Source organism: Paroedura picta, chromosome 7 (genome assembly GCF_049243985.1).
Source record: "Paroedura picta isolate Pp20150507F chromosome 7, Ppicta_v3.0, whole genome shotgun sequence".
Classification (NCBI taxonomy): domain Eukaryota; kingdom Metazoa; phylum Chordata; class Lepidosauria; order Squamata; family Gekkonidae; genus Paroedura; species Paroedura picta.
In genome coordinates this window covers 66,389,253-66,410,427 of record NC_135375.1, presented here as the reverse complement: position 1 = coordinate 66,410,427, position 21,175 = coordinate 66,389,253, and the positions used below count along the sequence as shown (strand labels likewise).

At 41.3% G+C, this 21,175-nt stretch overlaps 1 protein-coding gene across 4 annotated transcripts in view; it reads right to left on the bottom strand.

Moving 5' to 3' along the window:
* The window catches only part of TLE1 (TLE family member 1, transcriptional corepressor), a 100,674-nt gene that overhangs the window by 65,640 nt on the left and 13,859 nt on the right, over window positions 1-21,175 (bottom strand). For 2 of the 4 annotated variants that reach the window (XM_077344707.1, XM_077344706.1), the window contains exons 5-6: window positions 15,596-15,658; window positions 13,494-13,598 (exon numbers count right to left, since the gene is read on the bottom strand). In XM_077344707.1, coding sequence (XP_077200822.1) covers window positions 13,494-13,598; window positions 15,596-15,658 — 168 coding nt within the window. The remainder of the gene's footprint in view (window positions 1-13,493; window positions 13,599-15,595; window positions 15,659-21,175) is intronic. The other 2 variants (XM_077344709.1, XM_077344708.1) reach the window with 1 other exon arrangement.

The window sequence follows — 21,175 nt, the reverse complement described above, 5'->3', positions numbered from 1 at the left end:
TCAAAGCTTGAGATATTACTCCCTGACCTTGGTGGAACAAACTAGTGGCCAATGGTTGATCTTAATGTGAGCAATCTCAAAACTAAAGTCTTGTAGGCTTAAAGTTTGACTCAGTATACAAGCATTATTTCCTTTTATTTGATGAATATATGACAGATCTGACTACATAAATATTGTTTCAGCTTACCAAGGGACTAAACCAAGGCTATCTCCTCTTTCTCCATAGTGCAAAAGGCCTGTTCTTAGCGCAGAATCTTTTTGCTCAGAAAAACAATGGAGTAAAGCACCTCACCCTTCTCATTTGTAACCAAATAGCTTCCAGATCCCTTTCTGAGGCATCAGTTCTAACCACAAAATTTGGTGCCACCAAGATAGGAGCCTGCACTGTTTCTTTAAGCCATCAAAGGTCTGTTGGCATTCAGGAGTCCAAATCAAACAACCTTAACAGGGCCCTCTTCAAACACAAATCAGTCAGGGCAGGCTTTCGTGAAACCCTGGACTTTCTAGACAGCCTTCGAGGGGATTTCCAAATGGTTGGGAGTTGTATGTATGTGTATATATATATATATGTGTGTGTGTGTGTGTGTGTGTGTGTATGTACACACACACACACACACATATATATATATATATATAAAACATTTATCAGGTGATATCACCATATATAGTCATATTGGCCCTCCCTCCCAAAATGGCCAGTGATGGGCCTGGAGGGGGTGTATTCTTTCATAACTGGCCTTGATTTCATGAGGCCTGATGATATTGGACCCAGTTACATGTCCCAGAAATACAACATGATTATAGACAAACTGACACTCAAAAGCTTGAGTCCAGCTTCATGGATTCTCCCCTACACTTCTTCCACATATTCTAAATGCTCCTCCCTAGATGGCAATGTCATCTTGATAACTGGCTGAAAAATTTATCCCATGGAGCATTTTCTCCATCTGCCTTTGGAAGGGTCTTACGTGGTCCTTTTAGATAAAATATCATCTTAAAAGACTGGTAATGTTCCAAAGATGCCATGAAAACAGTCTTAGAAGAAGCTTCAGTGGAACTTGCCAGTAATCTGATGACAAATCAATGGTTTTGATATCTACAGCTACAGCCACAGCCTCAATTACAGACTTCACTCTTGACAGTGATAAGCTTGTTCAGTTTCCTGAAATCCACACAAAAGTGATATTCTGTGGGAGTATCTTCTGACATCTTCATTGGCATCATGATCACAGGACTTTCCCATCTGAGTGAGATTCTTTAATCACTCTCCTAATTTAACATTTGCTGAATACTCTTGTTCGTTTGACCAATAAAAGGAATCAGAAGTCCATGCAAGGGTTTTCTTAATGCCTAAAAATCCACTAAAGGGCACCTCATGGGCCATTATCCAGACTTCTTCCTGATATTTTTGGGACACCACCAACTGCTTTCTGGGCTCAACTTCTTCTGGATAGTTCCTGGGAAGATAATCTCTGTAGGCATGGCTTGAGAATTATCTGCAAAAGGAGGGCTCTGCTGACATGAGCACATCTGCTGAGACAGTCTGTGAAGATGCTGCTCAGGTGGGCTCTGCTCTCATGGGCAACCATGCCTGAGATGTTCTTGCCTGGCAATGGGTGTTTACTATCTGCTGCCCCACAGATTTAGATTTTTGTTCCATGGCATGTTTATATAGCACGTCCTCACCAATTAAAAACTTTTGGTCAGAATCGGAATGCAGCAGGACTGGGTTTTTCCCTTACCAGGACCAAAACCATACCTGCATATAGACCATAGGCTGATTGAAGATTTGGGAATATAGGTATGCATTTACACATTGCCAGCCCCCTGGACTGACTCTTTCAGGGTAGTGTCAATAAATCTTGGAAGCACTAGGTCAACACCAACAACTTAATTACATCGATAGTCCAGCCTCTTCTTTTGAGATGGGAGAAACCACCAACTTATAAGAAGACATTTTTGTCACCCTCCCCAGGGCAATCTTCTCCAAGGCCAGTAGCACTTACTCTTTTAGCCACCTCTGATCTCCGGCACTGGATTGGCTCGGCTCAGGGCCATTGCTTTCTCAGTTGATTTTTCTTCTTCACCATGGCAGCTAAATGAATTACTATACCAGACATTTCCTTTTCCTCAGACTCCCATTGCTTGTTCTTCCCCCATCACATACTTCACTTTAGGGATGCTGTCTCCTTTCCCATTTGGGGCTATCTTTGGACAGTCACATATGAGGTGCCCCTTCTTGTGGCTATGACAACATTCTACCTTTGGAGTAGGCATCCCTGGGATGGCAAACAATGTTTGCCTGGCCACCTGCTTCTTCATCCCTTGGCCATGTCATCACCTTCCTCTCTGCTGCTGGCCTCCATGACTTGGACCTTTTCGGGTGGCCTCTAGTCTGAGCCGCCAGCTGGTCAGCAAATAGCACTATATCAACCAAGGAAACCAGGTTACCAGCTTGAATCATGGCAGCCAAATCATACAGCAAGGTCTGGAAAAACCGAAATCAAATGAACACATAGCTGGTCATGCATGTAGGTATGTACAGTCCCTACCCAAAAGTCTTCAGGTGAGACATGAATGCATCATAAGTCTCCTTGGGTTTAGGGTTTTTTCTTAATCTTTAGGGTTCTTTTGGAACCTTGGTCTTAATTGGTCTTTTGACTGGCCTAGGCACTGCCTGACAAGCCTCAAATTGTTCACTCCCCAGAGGTATTTCACCCTATCAAATCAATTAGCTCCCCTCTTATATAGGCAAACAGAATTCTCAGACAGTCCTGCGGCAGAACTGAAAAGTCCACACAACCAGATTCAAGAATACATCCATGCCATCTTGGAACATGGAAAACTTCTCCTCCCACATCTTGTTGCAATCATTTGAGTAGCAAGTTAATCTATTTGGATTTATAAATCGATAAAGGCCTTGATCAGACCTTGCAGATCTTCAGGAAAGCTTCCTCCTGCAGCACCATTAGCTTACCCACTGGTCTGCTGTACAGGTTGCTCCCTCCAGCAGGCTTCTGCATAAGCCTCATCTCAATCTTCTAGCCATGGCCCCTCTGCAGAGCTCCAGGCATGCACATTCCTACTTCTCTCTCTGGACCATACACTGGCCTCTGGAATGTCTGAAGTCTGAAACTGTTTGACCACTCACACAGGCCAATAAATCTTCCAAACCTTCTTCATGTTCACTCTGAGTCACTACAGGTGTCAACAAACTGTTCTGCTCCATGCCCAAAGGATTAAGCCTGTCTTGCACCAGCACTGCCATTGACTAGGGCCTGTCTGTATGCCAGAATAACCTCCATCTCAGCAACACTGCTTGAGGCCCCCGTATATCTAAAGGATCCATCCCAACTCTCTAAAATAACAAACACACTGCAGGTCCAGAGAATGTGTTGTACGGCCATTTATTTGTTCACAGGGCTCTGATCCCCTTTAGCTATTATCATACCAAGAAATTCCAGCCTGAAATCCCAAGGGTTCCCTGAGCAAATATGTGCAAATAAACTCTTGTAAAAATATATAGTTTATTAGAAGAAATTTAATCACTGTAACGACTCAATTCTCTAAAACCAAGCAGCTCAGAAAATAAAAATGATATGAGGCCTGTGGGCTACTTCACCCGGCTAGGAACACCTGTGAGATGTTCCTAGTTATACATAGTGCATATAAACCTTGAGAAGAGGTTGTTTTGGTTGACCAGCAGTGTCTAATGGGGTCACAGTCATTTTTACCCAAGAAAGCTGAAATTAGTATAAAGCAAGTTTTCCCAAACAGGGTTTCATGATACCCTGGGATTTCTTGATGGCCCTGTAAGGGTTTCCTGATTGAGTGGGGGTGAGAGTTAATTTTTAAATGCATTTAAATATTTTAAATATATTTTTAAAAATTGGTTAAATGTTTATTAGGTCAGTGGTCCGCAAGCTTGCGCCCGCTGTGGACCGCTGCTCCGGAGTCCAGGGAGAGGGCGGCCCGGGGGCCCGCGCGGCAGCCCTAGCGCAACCGCGGACTGCTGCGCACGCGAGTTTGTGCCCGGAAGGGGCGCACACGGACGTGCGCGGCCGTCTGCGCATGCGCGTTTGCGTCGCCGCCATCCCGGCAGCCGCGGCTCCCCCTCCCGGCCCCTCCAGGCCACCAAAGCGGCCGATTAGCTTGCGGCTCGGCAAGCTTCTCTTCCCTCCCCCCCCAGGGAGCCTCCCCTTACCTGCTGTTGGCTCCAGGCACTGAGGCATCTGAGAGCAAAGAGGCTAGAGTCCAGGGATGGAGGGCAGGAGCTGCAGGGGCAGGGCCAATCAGGGCAAAGTTGTCTGCAACCTGATTGGCCCTATTCTAACTTGGACAGCCGGACACATCCCACCCCCCAGGCTGTTTCATAAATATATAGAGGAGCAACAATGGATAACGATATGGCCATACATGGTCATGTTGACTTGCTCCCCTAAAAAAAAAAAATGGGCCTGGAAGGGGTCGGAAGAGGAAGGTCCCTGGGTGGGCATGAACACAGCTATGTTTCCCAACTATATTCTGCATGATCACGTGAGTTCTGGGGTTTCTCAAAGCCTGAAGATTGTTTCAGGGGTTCCTCAACAGTAAAAAAAAGTTGAGAAAAGCTACTATAGAGGATGAAACTGACAAAATATATTAATATATTTTGAAATATTTTTCTCCTGGGTATCTTTGCTGATGTTCTATTCCTCTAGTGCCAATGTAAAATATTTACTAAATCCAGTTCTCAAACTTTAGCAACTCAGAAACCATTTTGATTTAACTTTTTTCAGATAACCTCCACAGCTACTCATATAGACCAGTACTACAGAAAACTGGAATTTCTGGTAATAAACTGAAAAACACCCTTAGGTATGTCAGAGAGCAGCAGCATCTCTACAGTAAAATTATGAATTTTATATTATAATATCTTTTCTTAGCCTCATCTGATATTCCAGCTATAGTTGTTCATCGAAAAACATGATCTGGCCATGGTGAGCCACACTCTGATCACATCCAAGTTAGAGGAATACACTTTATGTGGGACTGCCTTTAAAAACTGCACAGAAACATTAGCCAGTCCAAAATGTGGCAACAAGTCTAGCTATATAGATCATATCATCCCTTTGCTGAAAGATCTGAACTTGCCCTTTCAGAGTGCTATTCAAAGTGCCAGAGTTTACTCATGATGCCTTGGATAGGTTGTGGCCAGGGCGTTTGAATAACTGCATCCTCCTGTATTATATGCCCTTACCAGCAAAAGGGATGTGGCTGGCAATCAGAGACTAACTACTATTGTGAGAATTATGTTGATAGATGTTTTAGGCTGTGAATTCTTTTTGGCCAGGATTTAAATGGTTTGATGTTATGTTTCTATGATAGTTTTCTTCCTTTGTTATCTGAGCAATCTTGACCAGGTGGCATATACATGTCAGATAAACTCCTTAATGTAAATTCCTCAGGCTGAGCTAATTAATCCCAGCAAACGTATCAGTGCATTTTCTAGCTAATGCTCTGAAAGTTAGGTAGAGATTGCAAGCTCCCATTCTTCAAAAGGAGGATCAAGTGTTTCCATAACCTTTCCCTGGCAGAACGTTCCTGCCCCTCATCTTAGAAAACCAAGAAGGTTCCTTATTCATGTTCGCAATATGAATTTACCTCTTTCCTAGCAAAGTGCCCCAGAGTAATCCTTTGAACATAATGAAGCACCCAAGATTGACTTTTTCTTCTTTGCAGCTGGTGGCATGCTCAATGCAACATCAAGGTTTGTTTTATTATTTCTATGACTTGCTTTGGAGTCTAGTTGACTCCAGATCTATAAAGTATCCATGTAATTTTATTCATGTGAAGGAAAAACTAGTTATTTTCTCAGCTGTGCTGCCAAGAAAGGGAGGTGGTTGTCTTAATATGCTGAGGTGGTGATAAATTTTCTTTAGAAAAAAGAATTCAAATTCTTATGCTCATGGCTTTCAACTGTTAATGACAACACAAAGTATTAGCCAAGAATATTAGGGAGGTGCATCAAGATGCTTCAAAGCTGAATCAAGTAAAACCAATTATTATTAGTTATGTCCACTTCTCCGGAAGATTTCAGACAACAGATACAGTCTAAACTGGCAGTCTAAAGTGCAGCAATTTAAGCTGAAATTAAGAATTGGTAACAAAGCCTAGTTATTAAGGAACCAGAACTGAAGAACTACATGCATATTTTTAATCAAAACTATAATGTTTTCCATTAAGACATTTTAGAATAGCTCATTGATTCATCCTTAGATTTATCTTTTACATTTCATTCCTGGGCAAAAAGGGGATAGAAAATAACACTTTACTTTCTATATGCAAAGCAGTGTTATACAAAGTATGGTTAACTGAACCATTATATAAAACTTGCAGTGGTCAATAGATGTACAATATTTCATGGAAGATAATTGGAACAAGTCAGGCCATTGTATCACAAGTCTGGCGACCAATCTGGAAAGCCTAGAAATACCATAAAGGGACTAAGCAGAAGCTCTAAAGTCAACGTACAGCAATTTTTTAAGGTTTCTAGTTTCTCTAATGCCTATGCTTTGGTCCAACATCTGTCTGACAAAGCACTTTGACAGGTTTGGGAGGTATTTTTACATCTAGCTGTTTCTAGACTCACATTAAATGTTTAGACAACAAGTGTCTGTTTACTGTATATATACTGTTGTAAATGTCTGATAGTTTTCTGAGCCATGGAAAACATTTGAAGGGTTATCTAGGCATTCCCTACTGTTACTTGTATGTGCACAAAACTGACATTGGAACACATTAACATGTTAACTCTGAGCAAAAAAATCTGTAGCAGAGCTGATAATATGCAAAAATGTGTACTTGAAGTGGATAGCTAGTGAGCTTGTTAAGGGTAAAATGTTTAAATTATGTTTAAGCTTTTAAATTATACATTTTTAATAATTTAAAATATACACAAGGCAGAAAACTTGAATTCTTTGTAATGACATCCTGTAGGAAGAAAATATGTTTATTCTTAAGTGGTGATGGTGGAAAGTGCCATCAAGTCACAGCTGACTTATGGCTGGTGTAGAGTAGCTGCAAATCTAGATTTCCCCCTCTTCCACATGAAGCCTGCTGAATGAGCCTGGGCCAGTCACAGTTCTCTCAGAACTCCCTCAGCCCCACCTACCTCACAAAGTTTCTGCTGTGGGGAAAGAAAGGCAAGGCAATTTTAAGTCGCTTTAAGACTCCTTATGGTAGAGAAAAATTAGATATAAAGGACAACTCTTAATTTGTTAATGGGATTTTCAAGGCAAGAAACTAAAAGATGTGGTTTGGCATTGTCTGCTTCTGGGTAGCAACCCTGGATTTTCTTGCGTGTCACCCAAACAAGTATTACCCGGGCTTTTGAAATGTTAAGATCAGGCTAGCCTGGGCCATCCAAATGAGGGTATTTTAAAATATATATCCCAAGTGTCTGTCCCATCTATCATATTTTAAATTAACTTACTGTCCCCAGATTTGAAAGGGCTTTTTTCTTATTTCCGCCAGATGCTGTTCTGGTGGGTAGATTCTGAGGAGTATCCTACTGGGACAGATTATGTGCATGTGGTTTATCTAGGAATGCCAGATCCCCTTTGGGGCCAGGGAAACCCCCACTTTGGCACCTCTCATGCTTTAGGGGTTTAAAAATCCCCCCACCCATAACTTGTGAAGCCAGCCTGCTGTCACTGTCACACACACCAGTTCCAACCTCCACTTGAAACTCACAGAGTCACAAGCTCCTGCTGTTGCATATGCCTACTCCCACCCACCTGAAACTCAGAGCCAGCATTTGCAGCGGTACAAGCTAACTCCCCTATGCTGCTTCAAATCTTTTGGAGGGGGGAGATGCATGTGACAGCAGTAGGTGGTGTCTGCTGCAGATCCACAAACACTGGCTCTTGTGAGGCTTCAGGGGGTGGGGGGGGGGAAAGAAAGAGCAGGCATGTGTCATAGTGCCCGCTCTGGTTTTGGGACAAAACTCTATCATAAACTTTTGTCCAAAAGCCAGAATGTCATCTCTGACATGTTGATGTCATTTCTGTGCAATGTCAGTATGTCAGGGAGCTCCTGATGAGGGCCCCAAACCCCTCCCACCACCAGCCCACTTCCATCTAGCAATCTTAGGTTTATCTCATGTTCTTTGATAATGTGTTGATCGCCCCTTTGAGAGATCTTTGGATACAGCCGGTGATAGTTTTCGATGCTTTCCTTGCTTCTATGTCTTCCTGCTACTGGAGATCGATTTTGGTATTACTTTGGCTACGGCTAAATTTTTGGCTGTAGTGGCTTCTTCTATATGAGTCCTGCCTGCTTCAGAAGCTTGGACTCTAAAAAAATAAAATAACATTATTTGAAATCTTAGTCCAAGTTTTAGCCAACAAAAAAAATCTCATAAGAAATTAAACACAACATATCTTGGTGCCTATATAACTTTACAAAATTTAAATTAATTTTATCCCACCCAAAATGTATGCTATCATTTAGCTCAAAATATACTACAGCTAAGGTGTTTGGGAAAGTGCTTCTAGTCAAGGCTATGCTCTTCCCAGTTGCAATGTATGGCTGTGAAAGTTGGACCATAAGGAAGACCGAGCGTCGAAGAATTGAGGCTCTTGAACTCTGGTGCTGGAGAAGACTCTTGCGAGTCCCTTGGACTGCAAGGCGAACAAAACAGTCAGTCCTAGAGGAGATCAGCCCAGACTGCTCCTTAGAAAGCCAGATCTTGAAGATGAAACTGAAATACTTTGGCCACCTCATGAGAAGGAAGGACTCCCTGGAGAAGAGCCTAATGCTGGGAGTGATTAGGGCAAAAGAAGAAGGGGACGACAGAGAATGAGGTGGCTGGATGGAGTCACAGAAGCAACTGGTGCGAGCTTAAATGGACTCTGGGGAATGGTAGAGGACAGGAAGGCCTGGAGGATCATTGTCCATGGGGTCGCAATGAGTCTGTTACGACTTCGCAACTAACAACAACAACAAAGGTGTTTGGGAACTACATAAGGGAAGAGCTAAACAATTTTAGTACTACTTTTTGCATTAAATTTTCTCTATGTCCATTTTTCAATTTTATAACAAAATATGTAACCTTATTTATAGGCTTTTGAAAGATTAACTACATGCTCATAATAAACTCTCAAGAGGTTAACCTCATCTTCTTTAGCTTCGCACACTACAATCTCAAAGATAGCTGGCAACTATAGACAAGAGGAGAAAAAATATCCAGCATTTTGGTAATCCTTTAGTCCATCACCACATGCAATGGAGTTGTCAGTCTTTCAGAGGCTGACAACTCAATCTGTTTTACAAGTACTGTCAACCTAAGAGATACATGTCATGCAAACATTAGGAGCACATCTCAGGAGGGAGAGGGGGAAACAAGACATCAAGTATTAAATTGTCAACAAACAAGCTACACTAAAATATCCCTCACAGGTTGCCCACTTCTTGCCATGTTGCATTTTAAGTGTGCTTTTACAATTTTTAAAAAATATTCCATTCTGTACCAGTCTTGGCAAGTAAATTTACTGGCTGCCATGGAAGACTAATTATAACTGCCTTTAAAGTTCCAAGATGGCCAACTAAACACTTTTTAAAATTGCCCAACCTGTTGCTTAGCTTCCTTCTGCAATCCTTTCAGATTCTACCAAGAAAATCTATTTAATCCCTTCATGCCATAACCTGGATTCCTTCAACTTGACTGCAAAATATACCATCATGTTTACATATGGACAGCAGGATGCTACATTTTATTTTTAAAATTATTATCTTGCAAATTTACTTCCTCGTTTAATTTTATCTAAAAGTCAAAGGCCCGTTATTTAAGCTTAATAGAAATGACATCAGAAGTGTATACACAAAAATTAGATAATGTACCATTTTTCTCCCCATCTCTGCTTCTTCATGCATACTCAATTATCCTTTGCACAGCAATAACTATCAAACTGCATAATACTATAATTTTACTGTTTGGCTAGAACCAATATACAGGACACTCTACAAAGAGTTATCTTTGTTTCTACATCCCCCCCTCTTTGTTTGCCTTTTTCAGAGCCTGTGTTCTTTATTTCAATCATCATCAAAGCATTATATTTCAACAACTTATTTCTGCTAATTAGCAGTTTGCCACACACACACCACATTCCTCTCCCTCTCAATCCATGTGTCCAAACAGAAACACCAGTTCTTGTCTTTGAGTACCAAATTCTCAATTAAAGATGGCAGAAATTAGAAACAATTAGTACTCATCCAATATGAAAGATCATAACCTTTTTTTAATGGGGGGAAGGGTGAATGGAGATCAACGATTCTATCTATAGACTGGAAACTATCTGGAGAGCACTTGCTAGGAATATGCTTAACATCCTTCTAAAAGTTTTCTCTCATATTTCCCACTCTGCTCCTCCAACTTTTAAGATTCAGAAATATCTTTAATACTTTTAAATCACTGGCTACTTGATTATGTTTCTGATGTTGGAGAATGTATCAGTCTATTTGCATTTTAAAAAGAAGTCTTTCGTGCTCACAATAGAAGCCTGAACCGTTAAATTGCCATTTCTTTTATTAGCTTGAAAGACACTGCAGTTTAAGAGCATGGCTTCCACTATTGTTCTTTACACTAAGTTGGGTCCTCTGAACAATACTGACAGCTGCTATCAAACTGGGCTGCGTTTACTTTCTGTGCAGCTGCTGCTTGTAGGAACAGACAGACTCCTGATGCCTCCTCCCCTCTGGGGAGACAAGCTGACACAGTGCATGTTCAGTGAAGGGGAGCAAAGGTCCACTGAATTGTCAGCCCGATTTTATGCTACTCCAATTTTCCAGAGTGCACACAATCCCTTTCAAACAAAATCAAGCATATGTCAGAGCATGAAACTTATTGTGCAGCACAGGATAATTATTGAGGTATACAGATGTACAAAGGGGAAGAGAATATCTTATTGGATCAAACTTGTTGGTGGAAATGGAGGGGGGGTTGTGAAATTTGCAGCTCACATAACTGTTTTCAGGGTATAATAGAATTGTCAGATCATCTATACAGGAATCCTCAAATTAGGGAGGAGGCTGGCCGGGATTGCTTGGCTGAGGCAGAATGTAATTTATGTACTGAAGTACATACAACTTGTTATTATCTCAAACATTGTAATTCAGGCAACATAACTTCTTTAGAAGATTTTTTTTTGGCAAGAGAATATGCTAATACAATTGAATGGAAAAGTGTAAAAGTAAGAAATATGATGTAAAATTACTACAGTATCTAGAATACTATTACCAGAATAGCAACAAAAAGTATGATGGATATATAAACTAGAGACACAGTGTAACTGCATTTGACTGTATGAATCTGCTTAAGAAAGTCTGCATGGAACATTGTTATCCCAGGTTAAAGTTACACACTGTCAAGAAATATCAGTTCGACATGACAAAAGAGCATGCTACTCTGACTTCACTGGACTAATGTTAAAGGTTCAAATTAAAATTTTGTTTTTACTGATCAGAACGTTGGCAAAGAAGTTTGTCATGTATATCTGAGATCATTTAAAAGCTGGCTGCTAGTCTGTCTTGCAGTAGCCGATGCCTACACTCATACATAAAGACTACTTGAATTTTAGAGCTGAAATTTCAAATTAAGAATTTATGAGATAAAGCAAAAGGGTTGTGAATGCAGTAGAGAAAGAAAGGCTTAATTACTCTTTTTAAAACAGTTGATTGGATGTGGGGAGGGGAGAAACAAGGATCTGGTTCAAAAAGGGGGTCTGTTTATGCAAAGCTAATCTGTCAAGTGTAATAAGGCAGCTTGAATAAAAATTTAAGCTGAAAATCCACCAGCACTCCCCATAGTAGGGAGGAATGGCTATTAAAAGGAAATGAAGGTCTCCCTCCCAGTTTATTTCACCTAATTGACTGCCAATAGCTTAGCACAGGCAAAGTGACAGCAGATCTACAATTCAGAAACTGATAAAAGGAGAGTTTTCAAGCTGAGGCTCATTCTTTTAATCCTCCTTTGCTCTTATGTTGTTTTTTTTCCATCTCCAGTTGGGATGTAATTTTAAGCACAGATGGATTAACTGGTTTCATTGTCTGTAGACGTCATTGGACTATGGCACTGTTAATCCATATAGCAGCATGTCTAATTATCATTACAAAGTGTCTGAGGAACCATAAAGACCAGCAGGGCATCTTCTCACAAGCAATTAACATAAATTGATAAATGAATAATTTGAGTCTGCTCAAGGCACTTGCATATGAATAAAATCAAGAAAAAAACAGGACCACTCTTGTTTCCAACTCCTTTTGCTTAATGTGGAAGGGAGAGAAACACAACTGAGCACAGCACTGGGACATGGGAAATGAACCCATGCAGTGGAAGGTATGCATGGGGCATGGAGCTCCACAATACAAAACAAATTACTTCTGATTGACAACCACTCACAAAGCATACACCATGAGCTCATCTCTGCATTTTAGATTCAAATGTTATCATAAGCCACAGCTCATAAACCAGGATTTGATGAGCTCCGGTTTAACATAATGTCCAAGTGCAGGCTATCCAACAAATATCTGGCTCATACAGTGTATACCTGGCTTGTCAAGTGCATATGACTGCAGAAATCCCTGTTTGTTCAACATACCCAGCACACAGAGAGGAAAGCCAACAGAAGACCAGGCTGTTTTCTAAGGACAATCCTTACTGCTTTCTTCTGCCTTAAATCTTTGCTCCATCTATTCCAACTAGTGATGACTAGATAAGTGGGAACATACTTCAGAGACTTTAAGCCATTTGAAAATTTAAAAACAAACTGAATATAGAGATAATTATTTCACAGTATTGTTTAGGGAATGCACTAGACAGAAAAGGCAACGAGAAATGGATAAAGACTATCCTTGGTAACAAGAATTGTGAAGGAGGCTAAGTTTCTCCTACGCTTCTTGCTTCTACCATTCCCTTTTATAGTATTTGTGTTGACCAACAGCAAGTACAATACACACTTAATAAGACATTGTCAGCAGCCTAACAACACAAGTTAGCATTTGCCCATAACTGGCAAATAAGGCAAGCATCAAAATGAAATTTTCAAACAAACTGTGGTCTTTTTTGTACTTCTGGAAGACATGGCTTGTAACGAAAACCCCAAGGCTAAACAAAGCACTTCACTGTGACATCTCTGATGGCAGCCTGGGGCTATTTAGGGCATTTTCTTGATTCTTGGAAATGTATTAAGAGTACCACAGTAACCGAAGTTCAAATTATCAAATGATTAAGATTCTACAGACACTAGATACTAAAAACACGGGGACAAAGAGATCTAATATTCAGGTATAAGGAGTTGGTGCTACCTTATGTATCAAGCTTTCATTGATTCTATCAATATAGAATCAAGACAAATAATACTTCAAAAATAATCATTAAGTTAGCAAATATTGAAACACTGCTTAAATACATAAAACTACAAAAATAATAAGAAGAGAAAGCTGGTTATACACACTGTAGGAGGTAGACCTGGAAGGCCACGTACCCCGATGATGGCATTCAGCTCAGCCATGGTCACTTGTTTGGCACGTTCTACTGCTTGAGCCACTTGCTGTTGATGCTGGAAGAAAAGAGGGAGAGAAAGCACAAACCATCAATGAATATTTCAATACCATTATGAAATCTGATCAATATTCTCAGTGGAAGAACAGATAGGATACAACTTATATTTTAAGAATAGTCAGTTGTTCAAATGCAGATTTTATATTACTCAGACCGTTTACGCACTGGGAACTTCACTGCCCCAGCTCCCGTGCAGGATCAAAATCGGGGGCGGATAAGGCTTACCAGGCCTAATGCTCCCCTGGGTGGGTTCAGGAAGAGGTGGGGCAACCTGCCATGACTAAATCTCCAGCTGGAATGAATCACATCACAATGGCCCATTATGCATGGGCCAAAATGCCCGCATTGGTGGCAGCAGTGCTTCAGGGAAAATCACTGATAATGCTTGCTGCTGCTGCCAGAGCGGGCGCCTCCTGGACCAGGGCTACAGAAAACCCATGTTAAGCAAACGCAGGAACTTCTGTAGCTTCCTGGGTAAGCCGGGGTGCAGTGAGCTGGAGCTGTACATAATCGCCAGTGCCAGGCCTGTCGGCCTGCCAGCCCCGACCCAATGGTGTCCCTGTAGGGACACCGCACACCCCTGTGGGTTCCGCAGAGCCCCGGAGCTGGCAGGGACGACACCCTGCCCCCACCTGGGCATGTAGAGGGGGCCTGGCCCCCCCCACTCCCTCCCCGAGCGGTCCAAACCTCCCCCCCCCCGCTCCAGCTTACCTCCTGGCACCGGCGTTCAGCGCACGCGCTACGCCGGGGCAGCCCAGCATGTGTGCATACACGGGGAACGGCGGGGCAACCGCACGCCAGCAGCGTGCAGTAGCTGCCGCCATGCATAAAAGGCCAATGACATAGTTTCAAGAACAGCAGGTGATCCTAAAGTCACTTTCCTGAAAATAAATCTCACTGGATTGACATAAGTAGGATTCCAAATAGACCTATTTAGGATTGTTCTTAGACCACATTCGATCAACTGTTGCAAAATAAACATTCAGAAACAGCTACAATAAATGTGGTACTAACTCTAAAATGCAATTAGACACTTAATCGGCATCCAAAGCCAAACAACATTGTTTAGGCACAACAATATAAGCCAAGCTTGTGAATGCTATTTATTTATATATAATGTTGAAGTAAGAAGTAAAACAGCACTGTGCACAGAACTGGAAGACTGTAGTTGCACTAGAATTAAACTGAAGAATCCAACATTTCAAATATATAACGTAAAGGTAAAGGTATCCCCTCTGCAAGCACCGAGTTGTGTCTGACCCTTGGGGTGACGCCCCTCCAGCGTTTTCATAGCAGACTCAATGCGGGGTGGTTTTCCAGTGCCTTCCCCAGTCATTACCGTTTACCCCCCAGCAAGCCGGGTACTCATTTTACTGACCTCGGAAGGATGGAAGGCTGAGTCAACCTTGAGCTGGCTACTGAGATCAAACTCCCAGCCTCGTGGGCAGAGCTTTCAGACTGCATGTCTGCTGCCTTACCACCCTACGCCAAAGAGGCTCACCAGATATATATGAGGGGTGATTTCAACTTGACAAGCATCATCATGGCACAGTCCTATTTGACATACATGACACTATTCTGATGTGTAACTGTGATGGGACACATTTCACAAGCTCTTGTACCTGATTTCACTAGCAACCATTCTTTACAAATGCCACTCAAAAGTTTAGAGTGGTACCATTAAATGCCAAATATTTTATTTACACTGAATTTAACAAATGGTTAGACTAGCAGCTGCCAAGCTAATTCTGGCATTAAATCTTGATAATCTTTACAAGTCAGCCTTCCCTCTGCCTTGGAAAGAATAATTTTGTGGTTGAGCTACTCTGCCAGTTACAACTCTCATCTGCTAGACTAAATTAACAGGGGGCTGCATACTTCAGCTATAACAGATGTTCTTCACACTTGTGAATTTTGATACAATTAACATCTTAAAACTAGCTAATTTACAAAGATGCAGTAATTTCAGTTTAAGCAAGTGAAAATCGTACTTACTTCTTGAGACAAAAATGGGATCACTTGTGCACAGATTGTATTAAGTCTCTTGGCAATTTCTGTCTATAAAAGAGGAAATATACAAGCCATTTTATATTAAGCAGTTTAGAGAACCATAAGAAATACAAATGTTTCAAAATATAGAAACAGCCCAACATTAGTATCAAATACTCAGTATATAAAAGTGTATTAATCAGGGCAGGATTTGGTCTGCTGAAGGATGTCTGTTGTATCTACAATACCTCATCTCTACATGCATTAGAACACAAATCTGTTCTTTATAAGTAGCTTATTAGCAAGTAAAGCATTGGTTAAAATCCCACTAAAGCCTTTAAATCTCTTTTTCCCCAAGTTACTAGGACACATTACATGAAAGGGTTTGGCACACAGCAGTTTCAGGTGTTTATTATAGTAGAAGACACAATCCAAACATTTAAATCAAATCCTTATATATAGAAATGTTAACAGAATATATGATTGAAACCAGGGAAATTCACTACACTTTAGTTTGCCTTATGTCAATGTCTGTCTGTCTGTCTCTCTCACACACACAACCATCTCAAGACTGGCTGAGAGTCCTTCAAATATGAATTAATTCTGTACTTCAAATAATTATGTTTATCCATAGCAAGTTACCACAACCTTTCTTAAAAACTGTTCAGCAATTTTTGTAGGTCTGCAGAAATTCACCATATCATTTGCACAAGTACCAAGGCAGAAATACTGCTTGCAAGTGTAATAGTGAGTGATTCCGCACCAGCGGTGCCATTCTGGGCTGCCGCTGGTACAATGCTGGTACAATGCTGTGGAGTCACCCGGGAAACGTGGTGGCAGCTGTTAGGTTCCACTGTGTGGGGTGGCGGTGGATATTGTAGTGTACTGGACAGTATTGTAGTGTACACAATCCCCCTTCCAGCACACAAAATAAACTATGGCACCAGGATGCACCGTGAAGCCATCCAGGGCATTGTTTGTCCCCTGCAGGCCTCCATAGGGCAGAGCATGTCAGTCCTAACAGACCTGCTACAGGACAGACCCCATTGGCCCCTGCAGTGCCAAAAGGGAACATGGAAAAATCCATGTTCCCTTAATGTGGGACTTCTGGGGCCCAATCTGCACTGGGCCTGGGAGAGCAGTGGCGTGGTGGCAATGTCATATCAATGTGGAATCTGCCCTCATCTCTGTATGGCTGTCCCTTTGGCCTTTTCTGCCAGTGCGGAATTAACCATTGCCACGTATCATACACATCCGTATCTTTACACTACAATAAATTGGGAGTCAGGCAAGGTTTTATGATAGAATTTATACAGTACCCTCACTCAAAGCTAATTTTTCCCCATCTCATAACCTTCAGCATAATTTTCATTCATATTTTCACAACTATTTCTGAAATAAATAGTCTGAACTCATCGAATCTTGGAAGCTAAGCAGGGTTGGCTCTGGCTACTATTTGGATGGGAGGCTCACAAGGAATAGTAGGATCATGTCACGGAGGCAGGCATGATGACCCACCTCTGAATATCACTTGCCTCGAAAATCCTATAGGGTTGGAATAACTTAGCTATGACAGGGCAAAAAATTCTGATAAAGGATGTTCTAAACAGTAAGGCAATATCCTACTAATATTAATCCCTTATTAAATCTATTATGGCAGGGTAGAGGGAGAATGAGTAGAAAATCAGATGTTCCTGGATAATTAGGGATAAGCAGAATCAGGAGATACCACTCCCAAAAGTTTTGGCAGATTCCACAGAAATAAACAACTGATTTGAGGCATCTGCAAAGAGCTTAATATGGATAGTTCTCATGCAAAAGCAAAACAGAACAGCAATACTGCAAAAGAGCTTGCTTTACATATTTTTCAATCCAGACAGTATTCTGGCTCTAGGTACAGCAATATCAGCACTACCAGCACTCAACATACCAATGGACTTTAGGCCTGGGATCTGGGTACATCATACAAGGATGCAATTCAATGCAATAATACATCCACTGAAATTATCAAGACCATAAATCTGTTAAAAGCAGCAGGCTCTTGTCCACTTCAGAATAACTTAGATCAACAGGGGTTGTGGTCCAGCTTGTATTCTAGATCAGGGGTCATCAATCCCCGGGCCGCTACTGGGCTGCAAAAGCCTCAGCAGCGGGCAGCAGGGGCCGCGCCTCCCTCTCCCCGCACACACATGTGTAGCAGCTCCGCGCATGTGCGCATGCGCAAAACTGTCACATGTGTGCATTTGCACCCCCCTGGGGACGCAAACACAGATGCGTGGCGCCTTGGGCCACCCTCTCCCCCCATCCCTCCTAGCAGTCTGCAACCGTAAACAGGTTGCGGGTCGCTGTTCTAGATGATGCCTGTTACCATTTTACTATATCTTGTAGCCCTGTAGCATGCTAATACTGTGCCAACACCAGACAAATAATTGACAAATCATTAGCCAATTTAATAGGCTGATAAGGGTGCCATTCCCCTCCCCCCAATGAAAGGTGAAGCATACTTAAAGCATCATTGTTTCAGCCACTTTTCAGATTTGTATCTGATCAGACTACAAATGGAGGTCAAAAACCTGACCACAGAAAGCTAGCATGTCAAAGAAAAGTATTAATCTAGCCTTCTTCCTGACATGCTAATTTTCCACAGCATGTAACATGATTCCCATTGACCTGCAGTCTGAAGAGCTAATTTCTGAAGAGGCTAATTTCTGAAGAGCACACATTTGGTTGTAAAGTACTGACTCAGTCCCTGTTTATTCAGCTTACCTGAAAACCAAACAAATTACCTAACTCCTTCAACCTTATCAGAACATACAAGTTAAGGTTTGTTTGTTTTTCCTTTGGGGAGCACCAAAGATGATAAAGTTTTATCTGGTAGAGAAAGCTTTGAATATAAAGCAGATAAAACATACAATAAGCTCAATAAGCTCAACATTGACATTAATAGGAAGAAGCAAAGCTCCTGCTTCCTAATTATCTACTGTATCCCTGTAATACTCAAAGGTCAGAATTCAACAACATTCTAGAAAAATAAAATACCTGAGAAGAAGAAACACCCAGCCAATCAAAATACATGACTTACAGATGTGCTGTATAATGTATATGACATTAAATATTTGAACTCCCTGACAGCATCAAAAATACTATTCATGCAGTTTTCATCTCTCCTGAGCTGGCAACTGTTTGACATAGCTTATCATTATGATTTTTGATCTGCAAATAGAGGACAGTTAAAACAATGGAGGATAAAAGAGAAGTCCTTGCAGATAACAGACACATCAACACTAATTGCCCATGTTCTCTTTGGCTCACTAGCAAAGCAGATTGCAGAGGTCGGAGCCTCATGTGAAGGCCCTTGTGTTTGTATGGCAGCTCTTCATGGAGCATCTCAAGTGCCCTTAATTGTTTATGTTCTTAATGCATGGCCTCTTGAATGCATTCATTTTTAATAGCAGGCTTGAGTGTGGAGCCTATCAAGCAGTACACAGCAACTCTAATCATTAATCCTTGCTATAGTGATGATGGTCTTTTGATTTATTTGCAAATGACAAGTCTGCCAGGGCCCCAGACTCAAGTGCTGCCCTCCCTTTTGAAGCATCATTAAAATTAACATGAGGCAATTCAGCTGCATTTTGGAAGATCAAGTTCAGACTGCAATTGTATTGTCATGGGGGGGGGGTATTAAATTAAGTGATTTGACCTAAAATACAGCCAAGCACAAGTGTTATTTGTCATTTTGTCAAATTTTATTCCTGAAATGAGAGGCAAAAAGGGATTGGGAATAGTTTAAATATGCTCAGAAGCAGCAGCAACAACAACAACAACAAACGCTATCACCATTAATACTTTTGATCAGTTTTATTATGCATTCTGGAAAAGTCACCACAAAATTAAAATTGATATTTTTAAATGGTACCTTTTCTCGACAAAAAATAATGGATGCTAAATCTTCTGTTGTATTGAGTCACTTCTTTTTCACGAAAGGAGATTTAGAATGGTGTAAAGTTAAGTGATCTCCATGTTCAAATTAGATTCCTCAGTAAATTGACTCACAGTAGAACTGCACCCTGTAAGAAGTGTCTACCAACTGTGGCTCCATCACGAAGCATTTGCAGTCCTCAGGAAAATGATTGTGCACGGGATGAACCCCACACTGTGCCTTTGCCAGGAGCTGTGTGGGATGTTGCCTCTGAAATATTCAGCTATGATAAGGGTGTGTGTGGGGGGGGGAATAAGTCATTTGGCAGATGCAAAGAAATTATGTGTGTGTAAAAATGTTTTGAAAATATATATTTTACCTAACTCTCCTTCACGCTAACCCTAACCCTTCCCTAACCTAGCCTTACCTAAGCCAACTCAAACCCTAATGGAAGGGGAGAAAGACATACCACCTGCATGTCCTTGCAAGTTCCTACTCATAAATATATAATTTGTATTGCATGTAAATGACTGGTTACACTATGAAACAAGACTCACAGGAAAATACAATGATGCTAGGAAGGCAGCAAGAAAAGAGGAACACCCGTCATGAGATGAACTGACTCAATACAGGATGCCACAGCTCTCAATTTGCAAGACCTGAGCATGGCTGCCAATGATAGAACCATTTGGAGGTCATTATATCAAAGGTCACCATTGGGAAGTAACATGACAGCACTTATCACACAATGCATAATTATAAATGGTATACTTGTAGTTTCAATTAAAAAGTGTTTACGAAAGAAGTACAACATATCTTACAGCCTCTTCAGCTGAAGGTGACCCAAGGTACTGAACTGTCCTTTTTGCTTTCTCACGTGTTTTTAAAAAGCCCCTTCTACAAATTTATCTACCTCAGTGAGAATTTTATTGCTTACAAAATAGTTTAATCTCATTAACATACATACAAATGCTAAGAAAAAGAAGGTATATATTTTACAGACATTGTCATCCTATCTCAAATAAGATACCATCTCTTTGGCAATGTTTCTTTATCCACTAGTGAAATATTGTGAAACTATTCAAATGCAGATGTGAATAGTTTAAGTGTTCTACTTTGTCTATATGGAAGTATAAAATATAGACAGAGGGCAAAAAGTAACTTTAGTACCATCCTTGTAGATGCCACATGAAGCAAAAAGAAAGGTTTCAGGAAGACTCATTGGCTTAAACCTTTGTAAAATATCTCACAAAATTAGTTTCCATAGTCTACCAGCAGCCTTATTAGTAAGAAGTCCAATTGGTTAGGATAGCGATCCCCAACCTGTGGGCCACGGACCACATGTGGTCCTTCGACTAATTGGAGGTGGGCCCCGAAGGACGCCTTCCCCCCCCCCCGGCCCTTTACTTCATCCCCCCCCCCCCCGGCCCTTTACAACACACTTTGGGTGTCATTGTCTCCCATCACTCCCAGATGGGACTATCTCGTTACAGAGAAAAAAGCTCAGGGTTCTCATTGATTTGTCATTGTCATGAGTTAAAATTTCCATGAAAATAAAATGTTCCTTATGTTCATTGTTGTGGCGTGTCTGTATCTTATTTTGAAGGGATGTTTAAACATTATCATAGTGATCAGAGAGCGTTAGGGCAGTGGTTGAGAGTAGAGGA